We start from the raw sequence: 12,197 nt of genomic DNA on the forward strand, positions 1-12,197 counted from the left end.
CAATTTAATGTGTCTTTCAGCCCCAGAAACATATTGCATATCTAATCAAGTGTATGGTATAATTAGAGCAGTGGAGCAGAAACCTTTTAAAAGTGCATAGATCGGGAATATGCAATTGTTTGAAAGTTGTTCTCTTGTCATTGTACTTACTAAAGCAGCAATTCTGAGCTGAAGGGATCCAATCAGTCCATCACAGAAAAAAAGGGAAACTTAGTGTTTGTATCTTTTTTTTAAATTACAAACAGGTTAAAGATAAGGTATAAAGCTGGACTTTCCTTTGTTCCCATTTTAGAAAAAGGGCATATACAGTGATCCCCCGGTTATTGCGTCCCCAACCATTGCGAACAGGGTAATTTGCGATTTTTGAACCCGGAAGTCAAAACACCATCTACGCATGCGTGCCCTTTTTTTCTATGGGCACGCATGCGTAGATGGGGCCCGGCAGATCAGCTGCTGGGCGGCTTCCCTGGGTCTTCCCCCTCTTGCTGGCGGGAGGGCGAGCAGCGGGCATCAGCAAGGAGTTTCTCCACCGCCCACGCAAACTCCTCGCTGCCGCCCGCCCTTCGCCCGCCCACGCCATTCATTCTCGCCGCTTTCGAGCTGAGTCCTGAAGCGAATTCGTTCCAGGACTCAGCTCGAAAGCGCCGAGAGCCAGCGGGGACAAGCCGTTCGCTGGCGCTGGCTCTCGGCGCTTTTGAGCTGAGTCCTGAAGCGAATTCGCTCCAGGACTCAGCTCGAAAGCGCCGAGAGCCAGCGGGGACAAGCCGTTCGCTGGCGCTGGCTCTCGGCGCTTTTGAGCTGAGTCCTGAAGCGAATTCGCTCCAGGACTCAGCTCGAAAGCGCCGAGAGCCAGCGGGGACAAGCCGTTCGCTGGCGCTGGCTCTCGGCGCTTTTGAGCTGAGTCCTGAAGCGAATTCGCTCCAGGACTCAGCTCGAAAGCGCCGAGAGCCAGCGCCAGCGAACGGCTTGTCCGCCGCCTGCCTGCCCACTAGCGAGGAGCCGAAGATTGGGGCGGCGCGGCTGTTTTAAAATGTCGCCGCCGGCTTGGGGGGCTGCTAGGAAGCCCCCCATGCCGGCGGCGATGTTTTAAAACAGCCGCGCCACCCCCAATCTTCGACTCCTCGCTAGCGCTGCGGGAGTAAAAACACCATCTGCACATGCGCAGATGGTGTTTTTACTTCCGCAGCGCTACTTCGCGAAAACCCGCTCGTTGCGGGGGGTCCTGGAACGGAACCCTCGCAACGAGCGGGGGATCACTGTATACCATAGCTGTCAGATTTTTCTACCACCTGATATTGAAGGCTTTTTAAAACAGCTTCCCTTGTCTTCATATCTTCCAGATCTATTAGCCTAACATAGCTGCAGAATGCTAAATTGTAGAAAATAGACTTAAAGTACCAGATGGCCTAAATTTTTCCTGGTCACTTTATTCCATTCTCCAGCTTTCAAATGTTGCTCATCTATTAGTTCATCTTAGCAGTCAAATATTATTTTTGGCTAAAAATAAATAGCTCCATTGTAAAATTCATTTTGATCTCTTCTGATTTTCTTACACTCTACCTTGTGAGAAATTTTATCATTGAAAATTATGGGGTTGTTGGGTTTTTTTTTAGTTTAAACAAAAACTAAAACAGTTCAGTGATAATAGAATGCATTTTATTTATCACACAGAAGAATTCTGTGCTGATTTTTATATCAGTTAACATGATGTACAACATGTGAACTTAGTTTATCCAGAAAAGGGAAACTTGGTAACATAGCTGGTTTTATCTAAATGTGAAGCAATCAAAAAGTGTTTTGTTCCAACCTTTGAAACAGTTAGATTTAATTGCACGACTGGAAAGTGTGCAATTTTTTCTGAGGTTCAGCATTTAAGCCCTCTCCCCACGTTACAAATTCTTTTCTTTCCCAGTGACTCCTTAGGTTGCTTTGTTTGTCTTGAACTGCAACAGCTGGTCTTAATAGGATATATTGTCTCCCTTCTACTTAGGAATGAAATTCAGTTGTTTTTTTAACCATGAGTTTAGTAAATAGGGTAGCTGTAAGAAAGCCATAGCCGAAATGACTAGATTGAAATGAAAAAGTAATCAACCTTAGTTTTGAACTATGATGTTTTTAAATGAAATGACTTAAGTTTAATTCAGGCTCTTCTTTATATAGATAGGCCACCAGGCGGGAGTTGCTACTTACCGCCAATACTGGTGCGCTGCATGCGCAGGTTCAGGTCACCGATGTGCATGCGCGGGTGTCCCAGCGAGATTTAGCATAAAAATTGAAGCATAGGCTTTGATTCTTCATTTCCTCCTCCTTTCATATTGAAAATTAGGGAAGCCTTGTACTCTAAACTAATGCTAATTTGTTTAACAGTTTATTTCTCCCTGGAGAAATCTGTCTGTAACAAATGTCCATGTCAGCCACATGATGTAATGGTGTGCACCAGGGATCTTATTTGCATTTGTAATACAGACTAGAGCTGCCAGACAAATTAATGTTTTCTGTGACCTGTTAAATATTTTATATATGCAACTCTAACCAAACAGGACTTCATATTACTTCCCTAGGGAATGAGAAAGAAACCCTTACTTAAATTTAGTTTTTCCTCTGTACACATTAACTTGCGTAAATAAAAGAAGTTGAAGCTTAAGAAATCAATAGGGCTGTTACTTTAGTCCAATATCTGTAATCAAACAAAGTGCTCTCAGTTGGGTTTGGGAGGCTTGTTAGAGGGTTAATTAATTTAGATATTTAATGTATTCAGCCAACAGTTTGTTCTATTTTTGAGTATAACAACTAAGAAATGACAACATGTACTTCTTCAAGGTCATTTGCAAATGAGGCAATTACTTAATTTTTTAATGGTGCACATAATATAGCTTTACTTCTTTGCAGAGTAATCATATAAAAAAGAGCAGATGTTTGTAAAAAACATTTGTTCTGAAATGTGTATATTGCTTAGTAATTCTGTTTATAAATTGATTTATATTAATATATTAATTTGTAATATTGCATTATATATTGATGCAGTACAATGTTTTGCAAAATATTTGCAAATTCATATATGTTAGTGGTGCATTTTTAAAAATATGTACCTCTTGGTTACATTTAAAAAAAATCAGGCTGATGTTGTATACCTGTGTGGTTCCTATTCATCTGTATAAGTTCATGGAAATATGTGAGCAATTTCTAAACAGATCTGCCCCTGCTTTGATCTGCAGTACTGCATGTATATTTGTAAATACACAATATCCTCAGTTTAAAATAAACTTGGATAAATAAACATGTTGAACATCTGTTCTAGATCAAAGGTGCAAATCATTCATATCGATGTTACTAGTAAACATATTGGAGATAAAATCATCTATTTTATTTTTTAAAAAAATATGAAATCCCTGAAAACTGGAAAAGTTAAACAATCAGGAAAATAAACCTCCTGGTAATATACCAGCTCTTTCCACTTCTGGAAAACTAGAAACAATGTTCAGCCATTCACTAATGTGTTATGTATCTTATGTTACTTGACTTTATGATCCTGAAGTATTAGTAATTATATTGAACTTATTTATTTATTTATTTTTTATTTATTTATTTATTAATCAGATTTGTATGCCGCCCCTCTCCGCAGACTCGGGGAGGCTCACAGCAATAACAATACAATTTAAACAAATCTAATATTTAAGTTAATTCAAAACCCCAATTTAGAAACCAATCATACATACTAGCATACCATGCATAAATTTTATAAGCCTAGGGGGAGAGAAAGTATCAATTCCCCCATGCCTGACGACAGAGGTGGGTTTTAAGGAGCTTACGAAAGGCTAGGAGGGTGGGGGCAACTCTGATATCTGGGGGGAGTTGGTTCCAAAGGGTCGGGGCTGCCACAGAGAAGGCTCTTCCCCTGGGTCCCGCCAAACGACATTGTTTAGTTGACGGCAGAAGGCGGTCCCGGAGATATTCTGGTCCGGTGCCTTGAAGGGCTTTATAGGTCATAACCAACACTTTGAATTGTGACCGGAAACTGATCGGCAACCAATGCAGACTGCGGAGTGTTGGTGTGACATGGGCATATTTAAGAAAGCCCATTATAGCTCTCGCAGCTGCATTCTGCACGATCTGAAGTTTCCGAACATTTTTCAAAGGTAGCCCCATGTAGAAAGCATTACAGTAGTCGAGCCTCGAGGTGATGAGGGCATGAGTGACTGTGAGCAGTGACTCCCTGTCCAAATAGGGTCGCAACTGGTGCACCAGGCGAACCTGGGCAAACGCCCCCCTCGCCACAGCTGAAAGATGTTTCTCTAATGTGAGCTGTGGATCGAGGAGGACTCCCAAGTTGCGGACCCTCTCTGAGGGGGTTAGTGATCCCCCCCCACAGGGTAATGGACGGACAGATGGAATTGTCCTTGGGAAGCAAAACCCACAGCCACTCCGTCTTATTTTATTTATTTATTTATTATTTATTTATTTATTGGATTTGTATGCCACCCCTCTCCGTGGACTCTGCGCGGCTCACATCAACAATAAAAACAGTATACAAAAAACAATTGGATCCAATTAATTAAATAGTTAATCTAAAACATTATAAAAGTTAAATATAAAAACATCATTCACTCAAACACAAACCAAGGATACTAAGCATTCACTGGCTAGAGGCTGAGATCTAATGACTCCAAGCCTGGCGGCATAAATAACTTTTCAAGTTCTTATGAAAGGCAAGGAGGGTTGAGGCAGTATGAATCTCCGGGGGGGCAGCTGATTCCAAAGGGCTGGCCCCCCCACAGAGAAAGCTCTTCCCCCTAGATCCCACCAAGCGACATTGTCTAGTTGACGGGACCTGGAGAAGGCCGACTCTGGGGGACCTGTTTTGATTATTGTTGTCATGACCAATACATTTTTTCTTTGTATTAAGTTAACTACCACTTGTTCTTCAATACATATCCAATTATATTCTGTATTGGCACCTGGTTATTTATTGTGTACCTCATACTCTTAAATGCCACACTGCAGAGACATTTTTAAGGGGTAAAACATAAGTGGAGATTTTATTTTGGTATTATGCTTGGCATAATGGCCAGAAAAAGAAAGTTAAATTGAATAGGTAGAATAGAGGTCTTCAAACTTGGCAAACTTCAAGACTGGCATACCTCATCAACATGTCATATTTTTCTAACTTATGGCTTCATAATCAATATTATATATCTCCCCTGACTCAAAGTAATAATTGAATGCTCTTACCATAAAATGTTAATAATTAAGAAAGGGAGACATAAAACCTCCTGTGGCTTAACACCATTCTGGTGAATAAAACTAAAATCGATAACTCACATTCATTTTTGAATTCACATTCACATTCTTTTTTACTCAACATAAATTTCTGAAATGTTATTTGAGAGTGATATTGCAGTGTTTTAAGATCAGAATTTTTTCATTGCTGCGACTACTTTGAAATGTTTCAGAACTTGCGAAAGCTAAGCATCTCTCTGCCTTTTAATAAAGCTATTTTCCCCCAAATTTCTGAATGAGTCTGAAAAAATATGTGTCTGCTTTGATAAATAGCAGAGTGGTATTATGGAATGCCCTTCGTTGGAGATAGTCCTATCCTTCCACTCCTTTCACATTTAGGAAAGACCATCTTCAACTAAGTCTTTTGAGGTAGACTCTGGATTTTGTTTTCCTTTTACTCTGAGCTATCTTGACTGCTCAATAGTTAAAAACATGAGTTTTGTTTGAAATAGCCCGTACTATTTCTAAAAGAATTAAGGGATTACAGGGTACTAGAAAGGGAAACAGTACAACATAAATCCTAAAATAAGAATCCTCTAAAGCTGATTTTTCAAAATCTGATAAGGACCCACTTGTTTTGATAACAAGTTAACTGAAAATATTAGGATGTTTTCTCAACTTCATAATCTAATAACCGAGGAAAACCTTAATGCAAGCTTGTTTCTTCAAACCCATTATTAATCTCTCCTTTTCCCACCTTCTTTAGCCAGAAATCAGAAATAGTATTTTAACAGGAATTTTTCTGCAAATTTTAGTTTATACAATGATTAAAATCTATCTTATGTGAAAGGAACTAGGAAAGAGCACCACAGATTAATGGCTTGTTTCCAGATTCATAAATCATGTTCAATTAAAGATGATGACAACAGCTCATAAAGGATACCAATTACTGTGGATATTAATCTATCCTAGTAACTACAATGAATCTCCTAATACTAAAACATATGTTAGACTTTATTTAATCTTTAATCTAATGCTGATTAGTTATAATCTTTGCTAGTTTAGGTCTGACTTTTCCAGAACCAACTTAGGTTTTCAAGAATTGCTTTTAGGGAATCATCGATATCTATAGTTCATTTCAAATTCATCTTAGAAACTCCTTAACCCTTTTGCATATTTTTGTCCATTGACTGTAATCCAATTTTTCTCACCACTGAATTTTCACTATTCCCAATTCTCTAGTGAAGTGAATTATTTATCTTTTTGCTAGTGAAAAATTGACCTTTTTATTTTATTATTTTATTTTCTAGATAGAAAACTAAAAAAGCACATAAAGAGATTTCTTATGTACCTTTCTTTATACTTGAAGAAAATCACTTTAAAATATTGCATTGTCATTTAAAATTAATGTATTTAAATTTAGTTATTTCAATGGTTCTTTGGAAATGTGTATTATGGGCAGACACAATATTTTGATCAATTTGGAACTATATGTTTCCTTATTGTTTTTGCCAGCTATGTCCCCCCCCCCCAAAAAAAATGTAATTCTATATAAAGTTCTGTAAGACAGTTATCTATGCCCTACACCTTTTATATTTCTTGCTAGAAATCCATTGATTGCATCTTTAATATAAGACATAAAATGTTTTAATATATGATTATGTTAGGTAAAATGTTATAAAAATAAGTATCCTTTTGTGATATCAAGAGTCAAAGGAAAGCTTTTGAGTCAAAAATATTAAACGTTTGTTATTATCAATTATCCCAACCTGAAACAGAACTCAGTTTCTCTTATATTACCAAAACAAGTTAAAGAAGCAAGAGTAATAGTATTTATTTACATAATTATATTTTTGTAGGTCAGAGAACTACAGACCCGGTTACAGAGTGTCCAGGCAACAGGTCCATCAAGTCCAGGTCGCCTCACTTCTGCAAACCGTCCCATTAATCCTAGTACTGGAGAATTAAGCACCAGCAGCAGTAGTAATGACATCCCCATTGCTAAGGTGAGTCCTAGGACATAACTGCTTACTTTCGCTGTAGTACTATTCTATGTTTCCAAACCAGCAAGAGAGATAACTTTGTAAGAAATTTCAGCCCTGTTTGGTAATAATACTTAGACTTCAGCAAAGCTTTCAACAAAGTCGACCACTATCTCCTAATCAACAAATTAGAAAAAAGCAGAGTAGACTACAACACATGCAGATGGATCAATAGCTGGCTGACCAACCGCGCCCAACGAGTTGTCCTCAGCGGTTCCAAATCCACACGGAAGAACGTAGGCAGTGGGGTACCACAGGGTTCAGTCTTGGGCCCTGTGCTCTTCAACATTTTCATCAACGACTTGGACGAGGAAATAGAAGGGCAACTGATCAAATTCGCAGACGACAACAAGCTGGCGGGGGTAGCCAATACCCTAGAAGATAGGCTCAAATTACAGAAAGACCTAGACAGACCAACACAGTGGGCCCACACCAACAAAATGATGTTTAACATCGACAAGAGCAAAGTCCTTCACCTAGGCAGAAAAAACCCTGGACACACATACAACCTGGGAGAAACCCCTCTTAGCAGTAGCGACTGCGAAAGAGACCTCGGAGTCTTGGTGGACAATCAACTAAACATGAGCCAACAATGTGCAGCAGCAGCTAAAAAATCCAACACAATCCTAAGCTGCATCAACAGGGGAATACACTCCAAGATCAGGGAAGTCTTAATACCACTGTACTACGCCCTGGTCCACCCACACCTGGAGTACTGTATTCAGTTCTGGTCACCACACTTCAAAAGAGACATTGAAACTCTGGAGAAGGTGCAAAAAAGAGCAACCAAGATGATTAAGGGATTGGAAACCAAGACTTACGAAGAGAGACTGAGGGAACTGGGCATGGATAACCTAGAGAAAAGGAGGGCCAGAGCGGACATGATAGCAGTCTACAAGTATATGAGGGGATGTCGCAGAGAGGAGGGGATCACTTTATTCTCCAGGGCACCAGAGGGCCGGACGAGGAACAATGGCTGGAAGCTGACCAAGGAGAGATTCAACATGGAGATAAGGAGGAACTTCCTGACGGTCAGAGCGATCAACCAATGGAACAACCTACCAGCGGACGTTGTGAACTCCAACACTCTGGACATTTTTAAGAGAAGATTGAACTGCCACTTGACTGGTGTACTATAGGGTTCCTGCTTGGGCAGGGGGTTGAACTCGATGGCCTTCATGGTCCCTTTCAACTTTAACAATAAATAAATAAATTAAAAAATATTCTAGTTTATATCTGTATTTTAAAATTGAGTTTCTGAAAATAGTACCTGAATAAAATGAGGAGAATCTTAGAAGATACATTAAAAACTCATTTTTGTGATTGGTTTCCTATCCTGCCTTGACTATTTCTAGATTGCGGAGAGAGTGAAGCTTTCAAAGACGAGGTCAGAATCTTCAGCATCTGATCGTCCTGTCCTGGGATCAGAAATCAGCAGCATAGGAGTAAGTATAATATTTACATAAAGTGCATATTTAGCAACTTAGTTGACAGCCGAGAGATCAGGATTGTATGAAAGTCACAAAATAAAAGCAGTACTCATCCTAAACCAAGCAAGTTCCCCTGGGCTTTACATTTTATAATTTAAAGGTTTATGTTCTTGGTACTTCTCTGAAAGTTAAATTTCTTTTATCCTTCAGGATAAAGATATAAAATGTACACAATCATGCATTTAGATTCTGCAGTAAACATCTACAGTGAGGGCTGAATTCCCTGCAGCTGTTTTTAGAGAGGGCAAGCATTCAAACGGAGCACCTTTAAAATGCATACTCAGGGTTTATGTTTTTTATGTGGCTCTGTTAAAAGTTATATGACCAATAATAGAGACAATTCAGGCTACAAATCACTCATATGAACTGAATATGGAATCTTTATCATTCCTCTTCCCATCAACATTTCCTTTTCTTTCTCTGATAGAATATTTTGAAAATATTTTTTTAAGACTCAACCCCGACAAGACGGAGTGGCTGTGGGTTTTGCCTTCCAGAAACAATACCAACTGTCCGTTCATTATCCTGGGGGGGGGGCGTCTTTTCCCCCCTCAGAGAGGGTCCACAACTTGGACGTCCTTCTCGATCCATAGCTGAGCTTAGAAGACCATCTCTCGGCTATGCGAGGGGGGCGTTCGCACAGGTACCCCTTGTGTGCCAGTTGCGGCCCTATCTGGACAAGGAGTCACTGTTCGGAGACTACAAATTGTGCAAAATGCAGCTGCACGAGCTATAGTGGGACTGCCAAGTTCTGCCCACATTTCAACATCACTCCTTGAGCTGCACTGGTTGCCAATTGGTCTCCGTACCCAATTCAAAGTGCTGGTTATGACCTACAAAGTCCTACATGGCTTAGGACCAGATTATCCTTGGGACCGTCTTCTGCCTCATGTATCCCAGCGGCCAGTGATGTCCCACAGAGTCAGCCTTCTCCAGGTCCCTTCGGCCAGACAATGTCAACTGGCGGGGCCTAGGGGAAGAGCCTTCTCTGTGGCAGCCCCTCTGGAACGAACTCCGTCTGAAGATACGTACCGCCCCTCCCCCCTGGTCTTTCCTAAAGCTTTAAAAACCTACATTTGCCGGCGGGCATGAGGGCCATGAGTGATGAGACTGTCTCCGGCTGATATGAGATATGATTGGATTGGATGAACGTGTGTGAGTGTACATGGGTCTTTTAAAATGTTTTAGCAAATTTTAATATTTCTATAGTTATTAGATTTCTTATATATTGTTATATTTAATGTTGTACGCCACCCTGAGTCGCCTCGAGAAGGGCGGCATAGAAATATAATAAGTAAGTAAGTAAGTAAGTAAGTAAGTAAGTAAGTAAGTAAGTAAGTAAATAAATAAATAAATAAATAAATAAATAAATAAATAAATAAAATGTTCAGTTTTCCCAGACTCAGTTCAATAGAGTTGACAAAATTAGTATACAAGTTTCATGTAATGAATGGCCTAATCATTTCTTAGGAGGTGATAAAATTATTAGAAATGGACTTAATTACATAACTAGAGAAGCATGAAAAACAGCTATTTCTTCTGAGGTTTGTTTTTTCAGGCACTTTATATTTTTTCTACTTGGCCATTCAGTCTAGAAGTTGCTGGCTGATCCAGCCATAATGTGGACATCTACACGGGAATTTTGTTTACTTGTTTTGTTCATTGCTTTTAGTTTCAAGGCAAATATGAAAAAAAATTCTAGGAAAACTCTTCTGTGCTTCTATTCCCCCCCCACACACACACACACACACCATTCCTTTGTTATTCCAACATATTTTAATCTGAGTTGAGTAGTGGCTCAATCTCCAGAAGATAAAATTATTTTAATGACTATTCCTGTTATCTATACCAGTGTTTGCCAACCTTGGCAACTTGAAGATATTTGGACTTCAACTCCCAGAATCCCCCAGCCAGCGAATGCTGGCTGGGGAATTCTGGGAGTTGAAGTCCAAATATCTACAAGTTGTCAAGGTTGGCAAACACTGATCTATACAACAAGGTATAAAACAATATCCAAATAATACTCATGATAGTTTTCTCAAAACCTGTGTACAGGTATCCAGTAGTGTGGCAGAACACTTGGCACATTCTCTTCAAGACTGTTCCAATATTCAAGAGATTTTCCAAACGCTCTACTCACATGGATCTGCTATTTCTGAAAGCAAAATTAGAGAATTTGAAGTAGAAACAGAACGGCTGAACAGGTAAGATGTCATTTTTATATACAAAGCCTTTTTTTTAGAATAGAATAGAATAGAATAGAATTTTTATTGGCCAAGTGTGATTGGACACACAAGGAATTTGTCGGTGCATATGCTCTCAACGTACATAAAATAAAATATACATTTGTCAAGAATCATGTGGTACAACACTTAATGATTGTCATAGGGGTCAAATAAGCAATGAAGAAGCAATATTAATAAAAATCTTAGGATATACGCAACAATTTACAGTCATACAGTCAACATGGGAGGAAAAGGGTGATAGGAATGATGAGAAAAACTAGTAGAATAGAAGTGCAGATTTAGTAGAAAGTCTGACAGTGTTGAGGGAATTATTTGTTTAGTACAGTGATTAAATCATTGAACCATGAAGTTATCTGCATAGGAAAATATATTGTGAAATAAAATTGAAGGACAACTATATATGCAAACTCATTATCAGTGTACAAATATTAAGTAGATTTTATATTTATCAAAAAATCTTTATATATATTTATTTATTCAGATCGTGCATAATGCAGCTGCGAGAGCAATCATGGGCTTTCCCAAATATGCCCATGTTATACCAACACTCCGCAGTCTGCATTGGTTGCCGATCAGTTTCCAGTCACAATTCAAAGTGTTGGTTATGACCTATAAAGCCCTTCATGGCACCGGACCAGATTATCTCAGGGACCGCCTTCTGCTGCACGAATCCCAGCGACCAGTTAGGTCCCACAGAGTGGTTCTTCTCCGGGTCCCATCAACTAAACAATGTCGCTTGGCGGGACCCAGGGGAAGAGCCTTCTCTGTGGCGGCCCCGGCCCTCTGGAACCAACTCCCCCCAGAGATTAGAATTGCCCCCACCCTCCTTACCTTTCGTAAGCTACTTAAAACCCACCTCTGCCATCAGGCATGGGGGAATTGAGATCCCCTTTCCCCCTAGGCCTTTACAATTCTATGCATGGTATGTATGTACGTACGTATGTTTGGTTTTTATATTAATGGGTTTTTAATCGTTTTTAGTATTAGATTACTATTGTACACTGTTTTATTGTTGCTGTTAGCCTCCCCGAGTCTCCGGAGAGGGGCGGCATACAAATCCAATAAATAAATAAACAAACAAACAAATAAATAAATAGAATGAGGGAGAGAACAAACGTAATTTCTTTCAGTTAATTGATTTATTAACTTCTTTATTTTGATTTTTGGGAATTAAGCTTATATCAGCTGGATAGCAATATGGA

At 39.4% G+C, this 12,197-nt stretch overlaps 1 protein-coding gene across 2 annotated transcripts in view; it reads left to right on the forward strand.

Annotated features, from left to right (window-relative positions):
• Window positions 1–12,197, forward strand: part of MCC (MCC regulator of WNT signaling pathway) — a 227,216-nt gene that overhangs the window by 187,432 nt on the left and 27,587 nt on the right. For both annotated transcript variants that reach the window (XM_070742893.1, XM_070742894.1), the window contains 3 exons: window positions 7,077–7,223; window positions 8,615–8,704; window positions 10,805–10,953. In XM_070742893.1, coding sequence (XP_070598994.1) covers window positions 7,077–7,223; window positions 8,615–8,704; window positions 10,805–10,953 — 386 coding nt within the window. The remainder of the gene's footprint in view (window positions 1–7,076; window positions 7,224–8,614; window positions 8,705–10,804; window positions 10,954–12,197) is intronic.

The sequence above is a fragment of the Erythrolamprus reginae genome, chromosome 2 (genome assembly GCF_031021105.1).
Source record: "Erythrolamprus reginae isolate rEryReg1 chromosome 2, rEryReg1.hap1, whole genome shotgun sequence".
Lineage (NCBI taxonomy): Eukaryota > Metazoa > Chordata > Lepidosauria > Squamata > Dipsadidae > Erythrolamprus > Erythrolamprus reginae.